General features: G+C 34.7%; 1 protein-coding gene across 5 annotated transcripts in view; it reads left to right on the forward strand.

Annotated features, from left to right (window-relative positions):
* The window catches only part of LOC143229009 (uncharacterized), an 84,432-nt gene that overhangs the window by 43,221 nt on the left and 14,615 nt on the right, over positions 1-26,596 (forward strand). For 2 of the 5 annotated variants that reach the window (XM_076460623.1, XM_076460620.1), the window contains 2 exons: positions 11,261-11,332; positions 24,630-24,823. The exons of 1 other annotated variant lie outside the window; for it this stretch is intronic. In XM_076460623.1, the coding sequence (XP_076316738.1) occupies positions 24,821-24,823 (3 nt within the window). In that variant the 5' untranslated portion in view covers positions 11,261-11,332; positions 24,630-24,820. Of the gene's footprint in view, positions 1-11,260; positions 11,333-24,252; positions 24,472-24,629; positions 24,824-26,596 lie in introns of those variants that run through there. 2 more of the 5 variants (XM_076460621.1, XM_076460624.1) reach the window with 2 other exon arrangements.

The following is a 26,596-nucleotide window of genomic DNA, read 5'->3' on the forward strand; positions in this document are numbered from 1 at the left end:
CGAGAAGACTGAAGAGCTTCATACAAAAGGATTATAACGAAAGACTGAAGAGCTTCATACAAAAGGATTATAACGAGATGACTGAAGAGCTTCATACAAAAGGATTATAACGAGAACACTGAAGAGCTTCATACAAAAGGATTATAACGAGAAGACTGAAAAGCTTCATACAAAAGGATTATAACGAGAAGACTGAAGAGCTTCATACAAAAGGATTATAACGAGAAGACTGAAGAGCTTCATACAAAAGGATTATAAAGAAAAGACTGAAGAGCTTCATACAAAAGGATTATAACGAGAAGACTGAAGAGCTTCATACAAAAGGATTATAACGAAAAGACTGAAGAGCTTCATACATAAGGATTATAACGAAAAGACTGAAGAGCTTCATACAAAAGGATTATAAAGAGAAGACTAAAGAGCTTCATACAAAAGGATTATAACGAGAAGACTGAAGAGCTTCATACAAAAGGATTATAAAGAGAAGACAGAAGAGCTTCATACAAAAGGATTATAACGAGAAGACTGAAGAGCTTCATACAAAAGGATTATAACGAGAAGACTGAAGAGCTTCATACAAAAGGATTATAACGAGAAGACTGAAGAGCTTCATACAAAAGGATTATAACGAAAAGACTGAAGAGCTTCATACAAAAGGATTATAACGAGAAGACTGAAGAGCTTCATACAAAAGGATTATAACGAAAAGACTGAAGAGCTTCATACAAAAGGATTATAACGAAAAGACTGAAGAGCTTCATACAAAAGGATTATAACGAAAAGACTGAAGAGCTTCATACAAAAGGATTATAACGAGAAGACTGAAGAGCTTCATACAAAAGGATTATAACGAGAAGACTGAAGAGCTTCATACAAAAGGATTATAAAGAGAAGACTGAAGAGCTTCATACAAAAGGATTATAACGAAAAGACTGAAGAGTTTCATACAAAAGGATTATAACGAGAAGACTAAAGAGCTTCATACAAAAGGATTATAACGAGAAGACTGAAGAGCTTCATACAAAAGGATTATAAAGAAAAGACTGAAGAGCTTCATACAAAAGGATTATAACGAGAAGACTGAAGAGCTTCATACAAAAGGATTATAACGAAAAGACTGAAGAGCTTCATACAAAAGGATTATAACGAAAAGACTGAAGAGCTTCATACAAAAGGATTATAACGAGAAGACTGAAGAGCTTCATACAAAAGGATTATAAAGAGAAGACTGAAGAGCTTCATACAAAAGGATTATAACGAGAAGACTGAAGAGCTTCATACAAAAGGATTATAAAGAGAAGACTGAAGAGCTTCATACAAAAGGATTATAACGAAAAGACTGAAGAGCTTCATACAAAAGGATTATAAAGAGAAGACTGAAGAGCTGCATACAAAAGGATTATAAAGAGAAGACTGAAGAGCTGCATACAAAAGGATTATAACGAGAAGACTAAAGAGCTTCATACAAAAGGATTATAACGAGAAGACTGAAGAGCTTCATACAAAAGGAGTATAAAGAGAAGACTGAAGAGCTTCATACAAAAGGATTATAAAGAGAAGACTGAAGAGCTTCATACAAAAGGATTATAACGAGAAGACTAAAGAGCTTCATACAAAAGGATTATAACGAGAAGACTGAAGAGCTTCATACAAAAGGATTATAACGAGAAGACTGAAGAGCTTCATACAAAAGGATTATAACGAGAAGACTGAAGAGCTTCATACAAAAGGATTATAAAGAGAAGACTGAAGAGCTTCATACAAAAGGATTATAACGAGAAGACTGAAGAGCTTCATACAAAAGGATTATAAAGAGAAGACTGAAGAGTTTCATACAAAAGGATTATAACGAGAAGACTGAAGAGCTTCATACAAAAGGATTATAACGAAAAGACTGAAGAGCTTCATACAAAAGGATTATAACGAGAAGACTGAAGAGCTTCATACAAAAGGATTATAACGAGAAGACTGAAGAGCTTCATACAAAAGGATTATAAAGAGAAGACTAAAGAGCTTCATACAAAAGGATTATAACGAGAAGACTGAAGAGCTTCATACAAAAGGATTATAAAGAGAAGACAGAAGAGCTTCATACAAAAGGATTATAACGAGAAGACTGAAGAGCTTCATACAAAAGGATTATAACGAGAAGACTGAAGAGCTTCATACAAAAGGATTATAACGAGAAGACTGAAGAGCTTCATACAAAAGGATTATAACGAGAAGACTGAAGAGCTTCATACAAAAGGATTATAACGAGAAGACTGAAGAGCTTCATACAAAAGGATTATAAAGAGAAGACTGAAGAGCTTCATACAAAAGGATTATAACGAGAAGACTGAAGAGCTTCATACAAAAGGATTATAACGAAAAGACTGAAGAGCTTCATACAAAAGGATTATAACGAGAAGACTGAAGAGCTTCATACAAAAGGATTATAACGAAAAGACTGAAGAGCTTCATACAAAAGGATTATAACGAAAAGACTGAAGAGCTTCATACAAAAGGATTATAACGAGAAGACTGAAGAGCTTCATACAAAAGGATTATAACGAAAAGACTGAAGAGCTTCATACAAAAGGATTATAACGAAAAGACTGAAGAGCTTCATACAAAAGGATTATAACGAGAAGACTGAAGAGCTTCATACAAAAGGATTATAACGAGAAGACTGAAGAGCTTCATACAAAAGGATTATAACGAGAAGACTGAAGAGCTTCATACAAAAGGATTATAACGAGAAGACTGAAGAGCTTCATACAAAAGGATTATAATGAGAAGACTGAAGAGCTTCATACAAAAGGATTATAAAGAGAAGACTGAAGAGCTTCATACAAAAGGATTATAAAGAGAAGACTGAAGAGCTTCATACAAAAGGATTATAACGAGAAGACTGAAGAGCTTCATACAAAAGGATTATAACGAAAAGACTGAAGAGCTTCATACAAAAGGATTATAAAGAGAAGACTGAAGAGCTTCATACAAAAGGATTATAACGAAAAGACTGAAGAGTTTCATACAAAAGGATTATAACGAGAAGACTGAAGAGCTTCATACAAAAGGATTATAACGAGAAGACTGAAGAGCTTCATACAAAAGGATTATAAAGAGAAGACTGAAGAGCTTCATACAAAAGGATTATAACGAGAAGACTGAAGAGCTTCATACAAAAGGATTATAAGGAGAAAACTGAAGAGCTTCATACAAAAGGATTATAAAGAGAAGACTGAAGAGCTTCATACAAAAGGATTATAACGAGAAGACTGAAGAGCTTCATACAAAAGGATTATAACGAAAAGACTGAAGAGCTTCATACAAAAGGATTATAAAGAGAAGACTGAAGAGCTGCATACAAAAGGATTATAACGAAAAGACTGAAGAGTTTCATACAAAAGGATTATAACGAGAAGACTAAAGAGCTTCATACAAAAGGATTATAACGAGAAGACTGAAGAGCTTCATACAAAAGGATTATAAAGAAAAGACTGAAGAGCTTCATACAAAAGGATTATAACGAGAAGACTGAAGAGCTTCATACAAAAGGATTATAACGAAAAGACTGAAGAGCTTCATACAAAAGGATTATAACGAAAAGACTGAAGAGCTTCATACAAAAGGATTATAACGAGAAGACTGAAGAGCTTCATACAAAAGGATTATAACGAGAAGACTGAAGAGCTTCATACAAAAGGATTATAAAGAGAAGACTGAAGAGCTTCATACAAAAGGATTATAAAGAGAAGACTGAAGAGCTTCATACCAAAGGATTATAAAGAGAAGACTGAAGAGCGTCATACAAAAGGATTATAAAGAGAAGACTGAAGAGCTGCATACAAAAGGATTATAAAGAGAAGACTGAAGAGTTTCATACAAAAGGATTATAACTAGAAGACTAAAGAGCTTCATACAAAAGGATTATAACGAGAAGACTGAAGAGCTTCATACAAAAGGATTATAAAGAAAAGACTGAAGAGCTTCATACAGAAGGATTATAACGAGAAGACTGAAGAGCTTCATACAAAAGGATTATAACGAGAAGACTGAAGAGCTTCATACAAATGGATTATAACGAGAAGACTAAAGAGCTTCATACAAAAGGATTATAAAGAGAAGACTGAAGAGCTTCATACAAAAGGATTATAACGAGAAGACTGAAGAGCTTCATACAAAAGGATTATAACGAGAAGACTGAAGAGCTTCATACAAAAGGATTATAACGAAAAGACTGAAGAGCTTCATACAAAAGGATTATAACGAAAAGACTGAAGAGCTTCATACAAAAGGATTATAACGAGAAGACTGAAGAGCTTCATACAAAAGGATTATAAAGAGAAGACTGAAGAACTTCATTCAAAAGGATTATAACGAGAAGACTGAAGAGCTTCATACAAAAGGATTATAACGAGAAGACTGAAGAGCTTCATACAAAAGGATTATAAAGAGAAGACTGAAGAGCTTCATACAAAAGGATTATAACGAAAATACTGAAGAGCTTCATACAAAAGGATTATAAAGAGAAGACTGAAGAACTTCATTCAAAAGGATTATAACGAGAAGACTGAAGAGCTTCATACAAAAGGATTATAAAGAGAAGACTGAAGAGCTTCATACAAAAGGATTATAACGAGAAGACTGAAGAGCTTCATACAAAAGGATTATAACGAGAAGACTGAAGAGCTTCATACAAAAGGATTATAACGAGAAGACTGAAGAGCTTGATACAAAAGGATTATAACGAGAAGACTGAAGAGCTTCATACAAAAGGATTATAAAGAGAAGACTGAAGAGCTTCATACAAAAGGATTATAAAGAGAAGACTGAAGAGCTTCATACAAAAGGATTATAAAGAGAAGACTGAAGAGCTTATTACAAAAGGATTATAACGAGAAGACTGAAGAGCTTCAGAAGATTATACAACAAGAAGGAATCCTCAGTATCCGCGGCACTTGAGATTATTTTAGGTAGAATTACAGTAAATTAATCTGTGAAACCTTCCCCCATCTTTTTATAAAGTTTACTTTTTTGTGCGTCTTTCCACGCGTGGTGCGGGCGTATACCCCATTCAGTTTTCTTACCTTCTAAGGGTAAATTAATCCATGAGTTGAATGGTTGGTTGGAATTAAGCACAAAGCTACACTATGAGCTATCTGTGCTGTGCTCGTAAGGAGTTTTTAAAGGAGAGTATCGGAGCAAAATAAGGATGCAAGACAAGGCCTTCACTGGTCTTGCAGAATATGTGAAAATTATCTTATTTAGAAATTCCACTCAATAAATAACAGTGGATGAGGATATGTGAATTAGATTGAAGCAAAGTTGTGTGTACATCTTTATAATAAGCTGTTTAATTAGCGATGGAACTTGAAGCAATCGAATTTGAAGATGTGAAGTTAAAACTAGTTTCGGCCAGTTTCACGGTCTACGAGTAGAAAATCCCAGTACAATTCACGACACATTAAAACTTTACTGTTTGGAGGTCAAAAAGGTGGAAGCAATAGATAATAACGATAAGCAACCTAAAGTATAGCAGAGTAGAATCACCTATACAAAACACTGAAAACAGCATACGTTAATAATGTTATTTATACCAAAGCTCTAGAAAACGAACCGAAAAGATTTAGTGATTAGAAGTTACAGACAATAAAGGAGTAAATAAAAAAATTGTATTGTTATTCAAAATCTTGATCTACTTTGTTTTGCATAAATAAAATCTTTGTTGTTTGAATTTCGTGAAAAGCTACTCGAGAGCTATCTTCGCTGGCTGTCCTTAATGTAGAAGTGATACAATAGATGGATGGCGACTAATTAACTCCATTCATCACTAAAGGCTAATCAAATAATGGAAGTTCATCATCATTCTTATAACGCACTCAGGTCCCACATGACAGGTATTTAGGGCGCTCGACTCGTGATCCGAGGGTCACGGGTTCGAATCCCCGTAACACCAAACATGATCGCCCTTTCAGCTGTGAGTGCGTTATAATGTTACAGTCAATCCCACTATCGTTGATAAAATAGTAGCCTTAGAGTTGGCGGTTGATGGTGATGATTCACGTCCTAAAGTGAGAAGCGCGATTTTTTTGTAACCACAAAGTATTTGACTGCTGGTTTATTTATTCGCATGGGATTAAACATAAAGCTACACAATGGACCGTCTGTGTTCTGCCTATCACGGGTATCTAAACCCAGTTTTTAGCGTTGTAAGTTCCTCAGACATACCACTGTTCAACTGGGGAGAGTTTGCTAGTTAGGGGAATTATGTACCGTTATATTCTTTGAGTAATAGAATTGTTCAAGAGACTTCATAGTTTAGGGGCCCGGCATGGCCAGGTGGGTTGAAGCGTTCGACTCGTAATCTGAGGGTTGCGGGTTCGAATCTCGGTCACACCAAACATGCTCGCCCTTTCAGCCGTGGGGGCGTTATAATGTTACGGTCAATCCCACTATCGTTGATAAAAGAGTAGCCTTAGAGTTGACCGTGGGTGTTGATGATTAACTGCCTTTCTTCTAGTCTTAAACTGCTAAATTAGGGACGGCTAGTACAGATAGCCCTCGATAAGCTTTGCATGAATTTCAAAAAACAAACAAAAAACAATCACAGTGGGACAGTGTTGTAAGCTATGTTTTTCATTTTTACTAACGTGCTGATGTCACATGTTGATTGATTGTTGAGTTGCCAATTTAGTCAGTTCACTCGTGTTACTTTGAGTTTAGGTTTCAACAGAGAATTAGAAGAATAGGAGAAGTCAGCAAGAATATGATTGTTTATCTTTATTATCCGAAGGAAGTTTTATCATTACTTATATGAATCGTGAGCAACTTTCAAATTGTGGACGAAGAAATTAAATCGCTTTCTTTCTCGTTGAGTAGACAGCGCTTTGCACAGTTATTTTTGACGAATAATTCAAGAGTTTGCTCTGTGGTAAGAAATCATTACAAGTTCAAACAATGAGCTGTACCAAACAGCCAGGTTTTAAAACGGTTAAATCTGCCAAAGAGACAGATTTTCAAATGGTTATTCTTTCAAGCTGTCAAGTGTGCCAAACAGGATTTACAATAGAAAATCTTTTCAGTTTACAAACAGTCAGGTTTTGGTGATCACTTCTTCAAATACCAAACTACCTGATTATAATATATTTGCTTTAGCTATTCATTATTCTGGTTAAAAATAAACCGCGTAATAAATCTCTATAGTTTATCGGAAAGCTATATTAAATATTGCAACTAGACATGTATATTTGATTGGTTACAAGTACATACTTATTTTCGATGTCAAGGATTTTTTATTCTACACAGTGTTTACTGCACCTAAGGGAATAAAAATTGCAATTCATGTCACTGTTGTATACAACATACTGCTTATTGCACTCAAAACGAAAAGTATAGCATTTATCATTGTTATATACAACACAATGATTATTGCACTCAAAATGATGAGAAGTTTACTATTTATCATTGTTGTATACAACACAATGGGCATTAAATTAAAATATTTACGTTATAGCTACAAATAATGAATTCAAGATCTCATACTATAACTTCTACAATAGATAAGCACGTTATTAAAGGTTTTAGGGTAAGTTTCTATGATTAAATAGCTGAACTCATATAACTGAATTAAGAGGAGGACCTGAAAGTATCAGAACACAAAATTGGATTGGGTTGATTACAATATGAAATTTTCACATATATATTACGATTACCGTTGATCTAGTAAGCTAATTCAGTTGCGTGGAATATTTAAAATATATGAAATAATACTAAGAAAAGTAAATTAAATTTTAAAAGATTGGTTACTAATTACCCACGTAAAATATTATGCGCAACGTGACGCTTATTGCACATGAAACGATAAGAGGCGTAAAGCAGCATTGTTTTATACAACAGAGCAATATAACAATGACAGATGTTACCATTAGCAAAGTATAAAATATATAAAAAGCCGAACTTTTTAAATCCAACACAGAGCATAAAAGCTGTAAGGTAAATAACTATTTCGACGAAATGTTAATAGCTCTGCATGGTCAGGTGGTTAGGGCACTTGACTCGTAATCTAAGAGTCGCGCGTTCGAAACCACGTCACATCCTTATGACGCCCTTTCAACCTTAGGGGCGTTATAATGTTACGCTCAATCTCACTATTCGTTGGGAAAAGAGTAGCCTAAGAGTAATGACTACTTGCTAAATTAGAGACGCCGAGTGTGGATAGCTCACGTGTAGTTTTGCGCAAAATTGAAAAAAACAACAAAGTGTTTATAGTACCTCTTTTGGAGAGACCAGAATGAAAAGTAGAAATTTGGATTAAATCCAAACAAGTCGAACTGTAAAAAGTATTGTAGCAAAAAGAATAAATTGTTTAGTAATAACTTAGTTGTTCAGTAAGCTATTGCAGTTATAAGTTTAGATGCAAAACATTTTCATAAACTTGTGATTGTTTTTAAATACATTTTACTTCTGAGATGCTTGAACGTTTACTTTCTTGGAACACAAGTCCTTACGGAAGTATTGCCTGCCAGAAGGTAAAGAATAGGCCTAGGAACACTGTTGTGGAATGAGGCCAATTAATTAGTACAGGGACTGTAACGTTGCACACAACAGTGCTTCAAAAAAAAAACTTTGGAAATACCGTAATACAGCTGTATGTTTCACTTTGTTTTTGTTTTTGAATTTCGCGCAAAGCAACACTAAGCCTATCTACGCTAGCCGTCCCTAATTTAGCAGTGTAAAACTAGAGAGAAGGCAGCTAGTCATCACCACCCAGCGCCAACTTTTGGGCTACTTTTTTAGCAACGAACAGTGAGATTGACCGAAACTTTATAATGTCCACACGGCTGAAAGGATGAGCATGTTTAGTGAGACAGGGATTCGAACCCGCAACCCTCGGATTATGAATCGAGTGCCTTAACTACCTGGCCGTATGTTTCCTTTGTTTAAGTTCGATATATTTTTTCGCTTGCGAGTTGTTCACTAACATCGCGATTTCAAAAAGAAACAGAAAGGAATCATCAGTATCCTCGGCATTTTAAATTTTTTAGGCAGGATTAGAACAAATTATACCTTTGTTTCCATTTTTATTAGCTATATTTGTATGCGTTAGCATTACTAAGCGTGTGGAACGTGTATACCCGATTCGATATTATTACTCGTCAGGATCTCTACTAGCCTACCCTCAAACTGTCTCTTAGGCAGGACTAAAGTTAATTAATCTGTGAGATCTTGGGCGTGGCCTATACATCAATCAAAAGGATTTGACCTCCTGAGTCCAACACTATAATTAGATCTCAAATAAGTCAAGAAATGATGGAGATATGAGCTAAAATTTTCTATTTGGAAAAAAAACAACAACCAAACTTAGAGCCATTCTATAAGCCGTTATATCGCGGCTGAAAAAAACATCAAAAACTCAGATCCGTTCAAAAAGCCGCTCATCCGTGGCTAAAAGGTAAATCAGATTACATAGAAAAGGATAATAATACTTATGGCATGTCACATGGCGGAGATTTGTTCAAAAAGTATATATCTGACTCGTGTTATTTAAGAGTTTTAAAGACTTTCAGTTATTTGGGCTTCCGTTCAGTTTGCACACACATTCCTCTTAGTGGTTGAGCGTCTGTAAATTATCTATGTTGGACGACCTTGTTTTATAAAGGCCGTTTATAGCCCCTGGTGGAGAATACCTGTATGAAACAGAGTCTTTGAAACGACGACTTGTTGAGTTATTATGCCCTCCTATTTCCGCTGTACAAGTAAAATAAATTATTAAAACAGACACGAAACACTCAATCCGTCAAGATTCAAAAACTCCCTTTCTTTCTAGAATAATCTTTAGAATGTAAACTCTGTAATTAAATAAAATATATTATTGTTTTTTTTTTTACTTTTATAAATTATGTAGTTCGGTATTACCTGTGTAATTTTTTTTTGAAATTGCCCAATCATTCGTTGGCTTTTTTATTTTTTATATGATTTCAGTTGTTTTAAAACGAGATATCGTTGTTTTTTTCGTTTTTATGATATTATAATTTAGACTAAATGAGTATTATCATTGTTAAATAAATTAGATGTTTTCATAATACACAGTGTTGAATTTTTGTAATGGGAGTGCTTATACTTCAAACCATCTATTACGATGTGTTATTTAGATACGTCGTTGATATTAGTTTTCATACACAAACTTACGTAAACAAAAAAAAAAAAACATCACAAACTGTTTTCGTGAAACTGTGGTTTCCAAAATTAATAGGTTTAACAATATAATTACATTTAACTTTATAAGCACTATCTGAGATGGCCCGACATTGTCAGGTGGTTAAGGCACTAGACTCTTAATCTGAGGGTCGCGGGTTGGAATCCCCATCACACCATACATGTTCACCCTTTCAGTCGTAGGGACATTATAATGTGACGTTCAATCCCACTTTTATTTGGAAAAAAGTAATCCAAGAGTTGGTGAGGGTGGTGATGATTAAGTGCCTTCCCTCTAGTCTTACACTGCTGAATTAGGGACGGCTAGGGCAGATAGCCCTCGTGTAGCTCTGCGCGAAATTCAAAACAAACAAACAACACAGTGTGTGATAATTTCACTTTTAAAATTGCTACTATACACTCTTTATGACTAAACTCACAACCACGCTGTCTAGAGTTAACTCGAATTACATTTTCTATGCACATACCCCAATAGAGGTCTAGAACGCTCCATACATTGCTAGATATTATGATACAACAATACTCAATAAAACAACGGGAAAACTCAGAAAGTTCTAGTAACATGACATAAGGTAATAATTACCAATTCACAGTTATTTAGCTTCACAGCGTATAATTCATAAACACTTACGTAAGCAAACTTGCGATAAATTATTGCTGCTAACACTAACTAAATTTAACACTCGCTCTATATAAACTATCTTAATCATAACTGTTACATTAAACTCAAACGAAAAAAGTCATGTATATCTCTAACGTCGAGCAAGGGGTAATAAAATTTCTTAACAATATACTTACAACACAACATTCAACGGTCCCACTGTTCATTTTACAAGATGTCCGAGTTAATATAATCTTTTCACATCCTTCGTTTTCCTCACATAATGTTTTATCGATGCCCTTTTGATTAGTTATAACATTATGAGTTTTAAGATAACGAAATTGTTTATCGCCACCATAACAATTTGAACAGTTAATGAACCACATAAGCGTTTGTAAAATAATTAGGTTGATTTTTTATTAACAACATGTCTATTAAGCCTAGTTTTATTTTTAGATGGGACAACGCATCGCAACTTGCGTAGACCTTCCGAAGTCACATGAAAACAGTCATACTTGAACCCCAGAGGTATTTGACTTTTCCTATTAGTTCATGTGTGTATAAGGTTAAAAATATCGATATTTTGAGTAATTTTTCTGTGTTGTTTTACTATAAAAAGGGAATAAGTAAAATGGGTTTCGAGTAAATTGAAATTACTTAAGAAAATATTCTTAATCTCTTAAACTGTATATTATTACAAATACCAACTCTTTCTTTTTTATCAGAAACATAAATAATGTTCGTTATCATTATATTTATGTTCCAACCTTACTTAGCTCTTTGCCTGTCAGAGTGAATGATGGGTAGTTTATAAAATGTGACACTTTTTGCTATAATAACAACAACAGTCTACAGTTGGAATGGAAAATTAAGGGGTTAACCACGTTTCATTTTTGGTGTACTGACCACGCCCACTAACCGTCAGTTGAAACCTTCACTGGAATGCGTTGGTAGGAAAAAGCAAACTGCATTATAGAGGTACGTTAATTGGTTATTTTTGCCTATTGAAAACCAATTAATTTAATAAGTCGTTCTTCTGATGGAACTAAAAATTGTAAATGTATTATTATTTTCTTCCAGTCATGCGCACAATGGATTTGCCTTACTGCACAGTCATCCATCACGTGATGTGACATTATAAAACATTCCATATATCAATGAGTTGAGTGTGTGAAAATTTTTAAATACAAAACTACACATTAAGCAACCTGTGCTCTGTCAACCACGAGAATTGAACCATGAATTGTTGAGTTGTGAATCTGTAAACTTACCGCTGACTCACTGAAGAGGGGTATATATTATGAGTCGAAATAAAAGTTTTCATAATGTGCCATATGATCCAATTAATTAAACTTTAATATATCTATAATAAAACCTAAACGCAATTATGGTAAATTTTAAAAAATTATTATGTAATGGAACAACAGACTTATGTTGCTATTTCTGAAATAGCCAGAATAAAAATCACTTTTTAAAAGTATTTTATCAATAGACAGACAAAAAGCAAAAAAGGTGTATTACTTCACACATCATTTACAGAGTAAAACGTACTTGCTTCCAGAATATTTTAAAACACGTTAAACAGTACAAATTATTAATCCTAACATAAATGTTTATGTGTTGATAAATACACGTAGGGTTACATACGATTAAAAATCATAATGAATACTAAAATAGAAAAAAAACTGTCACCTTTTTTTTAGATCTTCTCTGGGTTTTATATTCAATAAATATCATTTAACTTTCTAGTAACACATTTATTTCATTATTTTATTTTTACCTTTCTTATAATATGGTGTTGCGAAACAGATATATCACGAATGTAATTACACTCGAAAAAACGCTAAGAACTAAATAAATCTGTGCAGAAGCAAGAAAAACTCAATCGTATTCTAACCATACATTTTTATTTTATATCGCTGAATTAACAAACCCGTATGAAAAGATTTTTTTTAAAGTTTTATCACCATCTTAGCGGTGTCTCAGGAAAGTACGTACAAAAAAAGAAAGAAAAAACAAGTGGATTTGTTTGTTTAGAAGTTTCGGTTAAAGTAATGAAAAAAACTACCTGGGCTGCTTTTTTTCTGATCGAATAGTGAAATTTGACTGTCACTGTTATAGCGCACTAATGGCCTCAAGGTTTTAAGCAAGTGAGTATCTATTACTACATGTGTATTTGAATACGGAGTTTCCGGTGTACCCATGAGAAATTAGGAATTTGCATGGAAAGTAAAGGAGAGAAAGGGGGAATGTTCATTTGTCTGAGCTGACGGCTACAAAAAACCCTGGGTAAGAGGCTAGAAAATATTCCTTGATTAAAAGGAATTTTTAGATTACTCTTGTGTAGTTTAAATATATCTTAAAAGTGTTATAAACCTCTGATAGGAAGAAATGAGATAGAGACCAAGTCTGTGTTTTGTTTAGGTGCCCTGAGCATTAGAGTCAAGAATCAGGCCTGTAGTTACTATAGTAATAATGTCCTTATATGGAAGTTGATACTGCTGTAATTATCTCTTTACATAAAAGCTTTATACAAGCTATAAGTTGGTAAATGTAGTCGAGTAATTGGTTTGATTTGTTCGTTTTTGAATTGCGCACAACGCTACACGAGACCTATCTGCGCTTGCTGCCCCTAATTTAGCAGTATAATACTAGAAGGAAAGCAGCTTGATATCACCAGCCACCGCCAACTCATGGGCTATTTTTTTACCAAATAATAGTAGGATTGAACGTCACACTATAATGCCCCCCGGCTGAAAGGGAGACTCCTGCGATCCTCAGATTACGAGTAGAGTACCTTAACCACCTGGCCATCCGGTTTTAGTCGAATAAAATATGAAAGACTGAAGCCCTTGTATTTTCAGAGAAACGCATTCACGCTCTCGTCTTCAGCTGCACTCTGTAAACAGATATAGACGTCGACGAGGATGGATTGTGTAGTGACTGGTTTATTTCAGGGAATAATAAAACATTGCTAAAACAAGGCTACAAGACAAACACTAGAGCTTCTTTTATGTTTGGATATTGTAGTAAAGACAAAGTGACTGTTGAACAGAACACCTTAGTCTGAGTTGTAATAGAAATAGAAATTTGGCAGTGTATTAATCATGAAACATGATGAAAATAGGTGCTAACTGCGTTACAAAACTGGCAGCGAAACTTTATTGAAAGGGTGCAAGTTTTGTTTACAAATTTGAAATAAAAATTGGTTATTAGTCAGTTCATTTTGCTGTAACGAATGATATTTCATCCAGTAGATGGTTAACGTGATCAACGTCACGTGTTTTGTTTGTGTATTTCCATGTGCTGACTTACTCGTTTTCCATGTCATGATTCGTACTCTCTTGGAGGGCAAAATATTTAAGGTATAAGTGAGAAGTTCGTGTCATTACGCGATTATTTATTTTTCTTCTGGGAAGCTTTTAATCTTTTTTCCCGTTACAATTTACCTTAGTAATTGGTCCCAAATGGCATAATTATAATTTTGGGGTGATAGAACTAACGTAGAGATTCCCATATTAGTACTCTGGTAACTCAGCGCTAAGTATGAAGACTTTTAACACTAAAATTCAAGGTTTAATTTGTATGGTTGTAAGAGCATATAATACTTTGAACCGTTTTGCGCTTAAATAATAACAACAAAAATAACTACAATTTATTTAAGAAGTTACACAATAATCATATTTACAACAGCTCAAAATAGTGAAAATATTTTTATTTTTCTAAAGTAAGAAGTACCGTTATTTATGGCTTTAGCATAAAAAAACAACATTTAAATGCGAGAAGGGGGGAAGGATTTTGGAAAGATCCTAACCCACGGCCTACTTATTGTACTAGTCATCGTGGAAAATTATCTGGTTTTGTAAATTTTTGTTTTAAGAATTAAGTTACTTATTTCTATTATCACTACTAAAGATATCTGAGTAGGCGCAGCTTTTATTTCCTTGGCTTTACGTCGGTTGTGTACAACAGTTTTTTTATAATCACCGTAAGTGTGGAGAATGTGTTTACATTATTGCTAAGCGACAAAAACTCGGTGGACTCAGAAGGAAGCCCCATGTGGCTTTGCTATATAAAAACACACAAATACATGACAAAAAACATAATTGTGCTTTTATAGATATAAAGGGATAGAAAAATATACAATAATGTTTTAAGTTATTTACTGGTTGTTGGTTGTTATTATGTTCAAAGCTACACAATTCGCTATCGAAACCCAGTTTCTAGCTGTATAAGTCTGCAGACATGCCGCTGTGCCACTGGAGGGCAAATTATTTACTGATAGAATTAACTAAATTAAAAAAAATGGATAGAACTAAAGAACTAATTCGTTACAGGTCAACAGCCGTTTCGCCACGTGACGAGTGGCGACTGTGTTGGACACCTTGGCTTTACGGTAATGGCGGGACGGCTTCCGGCAGTAGCAAAAGGGAAAGTGGAAACGTATTTCAAATTCGTAAAAATGAGAAGTTGAATAAAGTACGAGCTTTCAGAATCCTTCTGAGTCTCTGAATGTTTCGTTGTGCGGAATACTTCTGAGTCTCTAAAGGTTTCGTTGTGATCATAAAACAAGAAGATAGAAACGTTTCGATACGGACAGACATAAGTGGCTTTATTTCCCGAAAGGGAGTTGAAGACCGCCTGGAAGGGTCACCTGTTTTAGCCACTCACACCACTATACGGCAGTGTGTTGTATGTCAGTCAGTCAGTAAATACTAAAATCACGTTACATAAGGGACACTTAACGTTGCAGTTTGTACTTTCATGACGTTAGTAAAACGTGCGTATGCCACAAATCATGAGAAGAATCATTCATTCTGTAGTCTACAACAAAGCATGACGTATAAACTTAAAAAACAAGAAATAAAAATATTTGTTACTCTTCATTTTGGTTTCATTTACTCTTGAAGCAGAACACTTTAGGAGGCGCTGCGGAAGTACATCTAGTATTATATTCTGTTTGTGTGTGTGTATATGTACAATTTTTGAGTTAAAGAGTATTTCATCTATTAAACATTACGTACACACACATATCATTCAACAGAAATACTTCCCTGTATTCCGTTATTGTTATATTTAAATTTGATAATCAAAATTAACCGTACTATATCTTAATGAATATTTGTAAAATATAATAATTACTGATACAAATGTGGTAAGTGCTCATGAAGATTTTTTTTTTTTTTTATTGGCGTAACTCCGAATGCTAATTACAGAACATTTTTTCTAAGGATAAACGTCAGGTCAATGATTGTGAACATCTTGATACTGAACGGTGCTACGATATACTGGTTTCAACCAATTAAAATTATTCTTTCAATAGCAAAATAACCCGCCTGATGCTATTCGTCCACGACATTGGCATTGATCAGGAGTGAGAACTTCGTGAGATTGTAATTTTTCGTTTTTGCAACAGATTGAATAAGTTTTAAAAAATATAATAAATAAAACGGACATCCATTTTTCTTACGTTAAGCAATATTCACTACGTTCAGCTTAGATAACTGGTAATTACAGCGAAACTTATTCTACAGTCTAAAAAAAAAACATCAAATTTTGGTGTCAATTACATAATTGTCCATGAAAAAGGAAAAATGACCATCATGCACGCACTTAACGGATGGAGATCAGATTAACATAATGCAGTCCACGCGATTAAAGTATTAAAATACGACATTTACTGGTTTCGAACGCCATTTCTTGTACGATTGTTATCTTTAATGTGAGCAAACGACGGTCTTCGACCTCCGTAAGACAGATTTCGTAGGGTCAATGAATCGCAGTAACATCCGTTTCAGAAAATTTTTGAAGTTATAGAACTTGCATGCGAGAACACCACTAGCGCGAATGTAGGCTTAGATCGCATTAATGTTTCACAAGTTCGAGTACTTAAGTTGCCAGACTTTCTGTTCTATTATATTATCACTTAACCTTAAAATTACTACTTTTTTTTTCTTTTTAATTACAGTAATCCACATTTTACATTGTTCCGTAATTATTACACATCCAATGTAACGAGCTGAATAAAGCAGGGGTGGTGGGTTGAAATCCCTAACTTTCTGCGTAAAACCCATAGAAAAAACACTAGCAATAGTTTGTAGGATTAATTGCAAAATTAGTGATATTCGTATAGGATTTCATTTTTCCGATTTTGATATTAATAGGGAACCTGTAACCAATAAGGACATAAACCCATAAACAGTTGATTCATACACTTTTTAAAAATGTATCTAAAAAAAAACATAGACCCTCATCGGTAATTCTAGGGCTAAAATAAGTCAGATTAAAATATTTTGCTATTTTTATCCTAACTCTCTACAGTAAATAAGCTTCTTCACTTACTCAGTTTTTATTTCTGGTAGTGACATGGGTGGGTTCAAGCCCTCGCCCTTCTGCTCTTATATCCCAAAATGTTCTTTTTCTCAGTCATACACATTTCCAAATGAACCAAAAGGCACACGTGATTACCCTGCATGTACCAGAAGCAATCCACAGTCCTCATAGGCTTTCCTAACATCCCCAAGAAAGAAAAAAAAAAAGTCTTGCCTTGCGATGTTCGAAAAATTCTTTGCGTGAGTGTGTTGTTGTTGTTGCCGTCAATGGGTCCTTGCCATTTTAATGTCCTCTGCACGTGGCTGCATGATTAGGGTTACCAGATTTCCAAAATGCAAAAGTGGAACTAGCTTCTCTTCCTGCAGTCTTTCACTACTAAGTTAAGGGCTACCTGGGAAGAAGCTGAGCGCCACCTGGTAAATCTGATCGAGTGTCACTGATGATGCTTCACTATGTAATGTGTCCCAAAGATCGTAAGCGGTCTCGAGATTTAGAGTTATGTTCGGTGATAGGGTTTGATTTCGTGACTGGAACACCTTAACCACCAGGCCATACTAAGCACCACAAAATTCGTTAAAAACTCGTGTAATTAAAAAATAAATAAATCACTTTGAACTTTCTCAAAAGGAAGGTACTGCTTTTTTTATTTTCATTAGCTGGGCAAGTTTTCAAATCTGAATTCCTGAGTAGTGACAGGTTACGTATGTGTGTTCTTTCTTATAACAAAGCCACATCGGGTTATCTGTTGAATCCACCGAGAGGAATTGAACCCTTGATTTTAGCGTTGTAAATCTGTAAACTTACCGCTGTACCAGCGGAAGACAACTAACCTGTTACGTTAAGAATTAATCCTACTATGTTACGTGTTTATCTGTGTGGGTGTGAAATACTTGTTAAGATAAGGACTTACGTTATTGTGGCATTATGCTGTGCTACGAGTTTAGCTATGTGTGGAAAACCTGGAAGATACTTGCTAAAATAATAATTTACATTATAACAGGTGAGGGGAATATCTTTACAAAATGTAAAACCACTAAATTAAATATACTTAATTTTATATATTTATAAGACCTTATGTTAGGCTTATCATATATTTAACACTACATTCTTAATTCAGTTCCTTACGGATTTCCAAGAACTGGGAGAGTGTACAATAACAAGACTTTAACTACACTGTATTCATCTTATCTATAAGGTAGACGACGCGTTTCACTCAATCCAAAGCTCTTCATGTCAGCTGTGATACAACAAACACGGCAATGGTTGAACTTTATTCATACAAGCCATTTCATAAAACACCATCAAAACACTATATAATATACATTTACAAACATTATATTGTGAAAGATGAGTGAGGTTTTTCATATGCAAAACAAAATACATGTTAACAATGGCGTAATGTAGGTAAGTTCAGGCATAATGGAATTTAAACAGATAACACAGTACACAAAAAACACATGAAATAAAAATGTATCTCAGAACGGTTGGTATGAGTAATAACACTTTTATTGATAAGCATAGAACGACGTTTCGACATTTCTGGGTCATCTTCAGGTTAACAAAGAGAGAGTTTGTAATTGACCGTTGCCGGACATAAGATACAATTCAATGGATCTACAAACTTGACAAACTTATCACGATCCGCCTGTCCTCCCGCGTGACTTTCAAAACCCAAAATCTATTCAGTGCTTTGTTCAAGTGCATGTTTGTATTCCATTTTCCACTAACTAAACATAATATTTTTACTTCGTGGTTCAGGTTTTTATTATAAAAACAAAAGAGGAGGAAGAAGAAACTAATTGTTTCAACTATTGTTTAGTTTTGTTTTTGTTGTCTTTTTCTAAATCGCGATATATCAAAAGTAAATGTCTATAATAGCTCTGAAAATCGTAAAAATACCATAAACTACCACTTTTGGAAAATATTTTCTTGTTTTGTAACATACCGTTTCCTATTTTATGTCGTAACAGTTTTCGATTTTACTGAGAGTCAGATGTATAACCATGGAGTCATTATTTTAAAAATCCGTAGTAAATCCACCCGATTATTCATCTGTAAAAAATGTAAAAGTACATTTCAAAACACTGTCAATATACACTTTCAGAAAAATCAGATAAAGCACGTTAATTTTACTGAACATGTTTTCATGTTTAAAATGACAGAATTATTTCCTCTTACCTGTGCCCGCTTTCACAACATCAAACAAAATTACTAAATTTACCACCAATAAATATTAAAATTAGTTATAAAGAGTAGTCTAATAGTGTACCTGTATCTTCATTTAGCAAAGCCACCTCGGGCTATCTGCTGAGTTCACCGAGGAGAATCGAACCGCTGATTTTAGCGTCGTAAATCCGTAGACTTACCGCTGTACTAGCGGAGGACTAGTCTAATCGTAAACGTCTTACTAGTGAATGGCACTTTGTGAATATTAGTGTCTTATTCGAAAAACAAATTTTCTTTTAGTAGGGGCCTGCCGTGACGAAATGTTTAGCGTGCCCTAACTGTGAATCTTAGGATTCATGGCTAGCAACCCATTGCTTCAAAAACGCACTACGCTCTTTTAAACTATAGACGTCCTACAAGGATGAGTAGTCCATGGACTGTGGGTGTATGTTGATTAACTTCTCCACTCTAATTGGGAACGGCTATATACATAGGATCTTTGTACAGCTTTGCAAACAAAGAATTATTGAAAAATCGGAGGGCTCAAAAACTATAATATTTCAGGTGCTATAAAACAATAACGTTTTTAAACATTCTTGAATAAAACGAATTATAGAGTAGAAAACGTAACTTAAAAAAAAAGACTCGAAGGGTTGTAAGAATAATAATAATAGTGTTAGCGTTTCGTAGCGGAATAATTCTTACTAATGACTACACTTTCCATTCATTTTTAAATCTCTCTTGGATGTTGTTTATCGCCATGGATAAACCGTACTAAATCCATTTACTGTGAGTTGAGATGAAAGATCGGTTAACAACCGCATAGCTAGGAATCCACCTCAGGGAGGGCTGTTTATCGTTTGTCATGAGATGCTACGCTAAGTTCAATACCCACTATCATTTAACCACCCCAACCCCTTCCCTTCCCTACGAAAGAACTTTCGCCCTACAGCCAAACGAAATATGATGTTTATCTAAATGATATAATGTTATTATGTTTGCAGTGTTATTAACCGAGACTTCAGATGCCCCGTTTTTATATCTGATAAAAAAAACTGATTCTGAGATTTATTTCAATTAAATTGTAAAGTTTTACATTTTTCAAAATATTACACTTTGGTAGATTTGCCGAACAATGGTAAACCACGTGTTCTGTGTTAGCATGGTTTTGCAGTGACGTATATTAAATGATATACGAAACCTATTTTTAATCTTCGACAGTGCTTAGCACGGTTTAGGTGCCAGTCGTCGGAGCTGACGTTCAGTAGGTCCCCTTAGCACACACACAGATATAAAAAAAAGAACAAAAAACAAATAACCCTCATGGAACTTTGCGCAAAATTCAACAAACAGACAATAATCTTGGACATCGTGTATACCTATATCGCTTAGTCTCGCGAAAATAAATTATTTTCTGTACTGGGATTTACATTAATGCCAGCCCGAAACCCAGCACAAGTAACAAACGTATTCGGGTTATTTGCCAACTGATAAACTAATCTGAAGGGGATATTAGTTTACTATTGTTTATTTGTTCTATTCTTAGACGAAAAGGGTTTAATATGGCCTAGTGGTTAGGGCGCTGCACTCATACTCTGCATTGTGGGCACATAGTGTGGTGCTATAATGTAATGATCAATCTCACTGTTTCTACCTTCTTCGGTCATCGTCAGGTTCACAAAGAAAGAAAGAGGGGGTTGTGTAACTGAGTGTCGGAATATAGAGGGCGGTGTTAGATGTTTGAATATATAATTTTATATTATTTTTTTATTATTTTTAATATAGGTATAAAGGTGTTCCTTTGTATTGGTTTATTTTGGGTTTAAGTTGTTGTATAAGTAAGGCTTCTTTAATTTTGCGTTTGTTCATGTTTGTTTCTTTATTTAGTATTTGAGTGTTTTCTATTGTTATGTTATGTTTATTTGACTTGCAGTGTTCGAAAACGTGTAAAGGTGACTTTATGTTCTTTGAATCTGGTATCACTATTTGTTGGTTAAGAGCGACCTAAGAATTGGCGGTGGGTGACATTGAATAGCAACCTTCAATCTATTTGGTCATTTAAATATTATGTATGGCTAGCACAAGTAGCCCCCGAGTAACTCTTGTACAATATTCAACAAACAAATTACACGCAAAGTCAAACAAATGGTTATGTGCACTTGTCCTCCACGAGTATTGAAATTGCACTTTTGTCGTTATAAGCTCTAGTCTTACTACTGAGTCACCGTGGGGGTGAGCTTAACATGGAGTATATTTTTTATCTTTATACACTCGCACATTGTATGGCGAGTACAGGCAATTGTAATTTCTCAAACTTTACTTGCGAAAACCTAAAAGGGAAACAACTAAACAACTAATCCTATGATTATTCGCTTTCTCTGCGGGCTTGGCATCTGTACACGACACACTTTATTGTTTCAAAGACTTTACAATCGCGGTATCGTTATTAACACAAGGCGTCTTTGGATAAATTTACATCATGCTTACAATATATAATTATCTATCAAATACAGTATCATAAAATGCTGATGCTTCACTGCGTAGTTCAAAGACCTCTTGTAATTCACAGAAGCCTTGGGTTAACTGGCGTAGCTTTTCTGTTATCCCCAGTTATTTGTACTTTCCCGAAAAGTAAAAATGTAATTGGAGCGCACGTACGTTATACCTAAACACGTGTGCCAAGTATGGTCTGCTAGCTTTGAGTGTGGTAATAAATACAGTTTATTAAAAAAAAAAATGATGCACTAGTGTTTTCTGATAACGACATCTGATGCATTAGTATTTTCTAAAACACCAATATTATGTGATACATTAATATTTTCTGATAACGTTTGATACTGTTGGCTATTATTCATGTCACAACAGTTTAATGTATTGAGGGTACTTTAGGTTATTAAGTTTCTACTTATTGTATATATTTATGTTTTACATACATTAATGTCCATTAAGGGACAAAATTTCAGAGTGTTAAATATCCAGAACTGTCTTGAAGCTACTAGCGTTGGTTTTGAACGTAAATGTTTGTTTGTTTTGAATTTCGCGCAAAGCTGCACGAGGGCTATCTGCGCTAGCCGTCCCTAATTTAGCAGTGTAAGACTAAAGGGAGGGCAACTAGTCACCACCTTCCACCACCATCTCTTGGGCTACTCTTTTACCAACGAATAGCGGGATTGACCATCACTTTATAACGCTCTCACGGCTGAAAGGGCGAGCATGTTTGGTGTGACGGTGATTTCAAACCTCCACCCTTAGATTACGAGTCGATTACCTTAACCACATGGCCATACTGGGCCGAGCAGAAATGAAAAGCCTTCCAAATGACTGGACGTTGGTGATAAACTCTGAATTCCAGGAGCTCTGAAGATAAAACATCAGCAAGTATTGTGTCCCTTATTACCCAAAAGTCCAAGCCGAATTCTTGTCATCTTCAAACTAGAAATCATAAGTACAGCCACTTGCAGAAACATTAAATAGAATTAATTTTGAATAGTGAAGAAAGCTTGTTATTGTAGGGGGAGGCTTTAGAGTAACATCATGCTCTATAGCTATCGTTAGAAATCGGAATAAAATGACATTTTAATTCATGTAAGACCACATAGAATGAATGCTGCCCTCTGGCGGTACGAAGAAAGTCGTAATAGTGTTTTTCATGATTTTGTGATGATGCCACCCCTTCTTATTTAGTATTCCGGATATCCGCTTAATTAGGTTCGCACGGTTGGAGTATGGTTCGTGTACATTGAAGAATCCGCCCTCTATAAACGTGTGACTTATGAAAAGATAGTGCAAGGAATTCTTTATCAGGTGTCGGTTTAGTTCCTGATTCAATAAATTACAATCGCCATCAAGAATGATCACTGAACACAGGAATATCGTTTTGATAAATGCAAAATTAACTTGAGAAAGTTGATAATTATAAATGAAGCACTTTTGGTCACCAATCATTCAGTGTTGTAACTCTCTTTCCCCAAGACACACAAGCGTAAGGTAATAGTCTCTGTGTGTTTCTTATTGAGAAATAATTTAAAATATTAGCACAAGAAGCTATAACACGAAAATCTGTTTTAAAACGTTAGCACGAAAAGTTATAACACAAAGAAAATTTGTTTAAAACAGTTAACACTAGAAGCTATAACACAAAGATCTGTTTAAAAACATTAGCCCGAGAAGCTATAACACAAAGATTTGTTCAGAAACATTAGCACGAGAAGCTATAACACAAAGATTTGTTCAGAAACATTAGCACGAGAAGCATGTATATGAATACTGCAAAATAATTTTATGCTTCAAGTAAAGTCATATCTCATTGATTAACCTGTTGTAGATTACGTTTTATTTTATCTACTGGGCAGCAGAGTGAGATATTATTACACAAAGATAGTCTTTTTGGAGTTTCTTGCTAAAAACATCAATAGCTTAATGTTACTTTTATTAACGGTTAAATCTTGTAAACTGCTATAAAAAGTATAACTTTGTCATTCAGATGTTTAAATTATGCGCACGGCAAGTCGATGATTACATGATTAAACTTGGTTTTTACGTTATTTTTTTGTATATTGACCAATAACCTTATAACACTGGTTCCAGAAAAGCCAGACAACGAGGATTCTAAAGTTTCCTGAAGTTACGTTCCACGCATTCACAAATAAAATAAAATAATGTATTTTTAATTGTAACATTTATTACTCACTAACCTGAGAGGGAGAAACAAACAGTAGTAGCCCAACCAAATTTTCTAACGAGTTGTTTGTTTGTATTAAAGTGAAACCACAATGAGCAATCTACTTTGTCACCGCGGGGAATCAAATCCCGCATTTTTGTATGGTAAGTCCGAAGACTTACCGTTACCCCACTGAGGGACTTTTCAGAGGTATCTTTTTCTTGTTTTTCCATCTTGTTATGCTTGGAAGGATATTATTATTCTCTAAGAGCCGAATTCTACTGCAGCGCCACCACGATATACGTTTCCCGACTTGCATACCAGCCGCGTTGTCTTTCGATGCCCCAAGACACAAAAGTGTTAGTCGGTTTTTCACAGACCAGACAAGAAAGAGGCTTTGAATCCATTCAAATATATCGACCTATAATAAGAAATACACGACCACTGTATGGCGGATGTAAAATTATTCTGATAAACCTCTATAAATGTTGAAAGTATTCATTACAAGGTAAGGGCCACTATGTTTTTTTAAATTTTCATTTGTGATATTTTGTTTATTTCACAAACACTTTCCCTAGATCACTAAGAAGTCAAGTACGTTCGTTCACTGCGTAATTATAAATATAGTAATGAAGTGAAAAATAGCACTTTCCTTGTATATTTCAGAAAAACATGCTCATGCTAGCGCGAGGACGTAGTATCATCTTCAGTTTTGTCTCGTGATTGTGCACCTGTTAACCTTGAACCGACAGTCGACAGCCTTGTAAAACGAAAGTGAAATCAAAGGCACAGTTTTCGCTATTTGACGTCGCAACATACCGTCTCCCTACTTTCACACTGATATTGATCGAGTTTTCATGGTATGTATTGCTTTTTTTTACTGACTACATTCTGTCTACTTGACAACTTCTGACCACTTAATTACGGAAACACATCACACACAGCTTTAAATAAAGTCCAGCAGAAATGCGGCCTCTGGGTGGATTTATTTTTCGTTATTACGGCGTCTTGACTACTCGTCTAGCCATCTTAAGTCAACTGTTATTTGAAGATGGCCACACAAGTCATCGCAACGCTGTAGTAAAACATGGCCCGGCATAGCTAGGCGGTTAGGGCGTTCGACTCACAATCTGAGGGTGGCGGGTATGAATCCCCGTCACAGCAAACATGTCTGCTCTTTCAGCCGTGGAGGCGTTATATTGTTACGGTCAATCCCACTATTTGTTGGTAAAAGAGTAGTACAAGAGTTGGCGGTGAGTAGAGATGACTAGTTAGCTGCCTTCTTTCTTGTCTTACACTGTTAAATTAGGGACAGCTAGCGCAGATAGTCCTCGTGAAGCTTTGCGCGAAATTCAAAAACAAACACACTGTAGCAAAATTAAATAATAAAACATAAACTGCGCCTCTAACTTTGTGCTTAAAGAACATATTAGATTTCCTTTCATCGCAAGATTTTTACTGCTGTATTGTAAACAATGTATATTAAGCCTAACAATAGACAACTTGCCATGTTAATTGTTGTAAATATATTTCTGAGTGCGTGAACGCGAGTTCGATCTGTAATATGTCACCATCGAAAATCAACACGCATATGTTTGTTCTTTTTGGTAAAATGTTTAAAGAGGACTCAGTCATCCAGAAAGTTATTGTCTTCATACACTATTTAAGGCAATTTGAGCATGTACATGTTTTTGGTACTGTGAACGAGAAACGCTGAGTTAACATATAACAAAAGACACGATCTAGTGTGAGGTAATTATTAACAGGAACTAAATTATTTTTAACTATAGAGAATCATGTTTGTAAAAACAGACGATTAGCCAACTTGGTTTATGTAAGAATACAAGGAGCCATCTTGACATTTTATCCAGTCTGGTAAAACATGAAGAAAAATTATTTGCTTTATGATAATTTCGACATAAAAAATACATCCATCATTACGGACATCTCGACAAATACTACTTTCAAACAAAACATGTTTATTTTTACTTGACCAGATACTTGACCAGCAATGTTTATTAACTTCGGACGTTAGTATTTCTACGAAAACAGGAAAAAAAAAACGCACGTGTGAAGAGCAGAGTTAGCTATCACTTCCTTCAAGTAAAATGTATCTGCGTATCAATATAAAAGTAGTTTGTGTCTCGTGAACCGTAGACAAAATATTCAGTTCCAGACCGGATAGAGAACTGAATGTTGTGTGTAAGTCTGTAAAACCTTCGTGTATAAATCACTATTTGTAATAACCATTATTATAAATTGTATTATTGCTTGCGTATTAAAATATATTTGTGTTAAGAAAGAAAATTATATGTGTTAATGTTGTTGGCAAACATCATAAATTTAATACGTGTCGACATTCAATTAGCTTCTAAATTAAAATTAAAATATACGGCGATTTGAAATCGTAATACGTAACATAATAAATCGGAAACTCGTCCGAGATAAATTGTAATAAGTAGCACGTATAATTCGAAGTTTGGAAGCGTCATCTACTACGCCAAACTCTGTACATAAGTACATATTGATTTTTAAGTGCTAAGTTATTCCTTTTTATTCATACTTTTCCTGATTACAGTTTCAACTGATCTTCTCCCTTGTACTAGAAGTTTCAGACACTAATAACTATCTAC

This window comes from Tachypleus tridentatus, chromosome 10, assembly GCF_004210375.1.
Source record: "Tachypleus tridentatus isolate NWPU-2018 chromosome 10, ASM421037v1, whole genome shotgun sequence".
NCBI classification, from domain to species: Eukaryota; Metazoa; Arthropoda; class Merostomata; order Xiphosura; family Limulidae; genus Tachypleus; species Tachypleus tridentatus.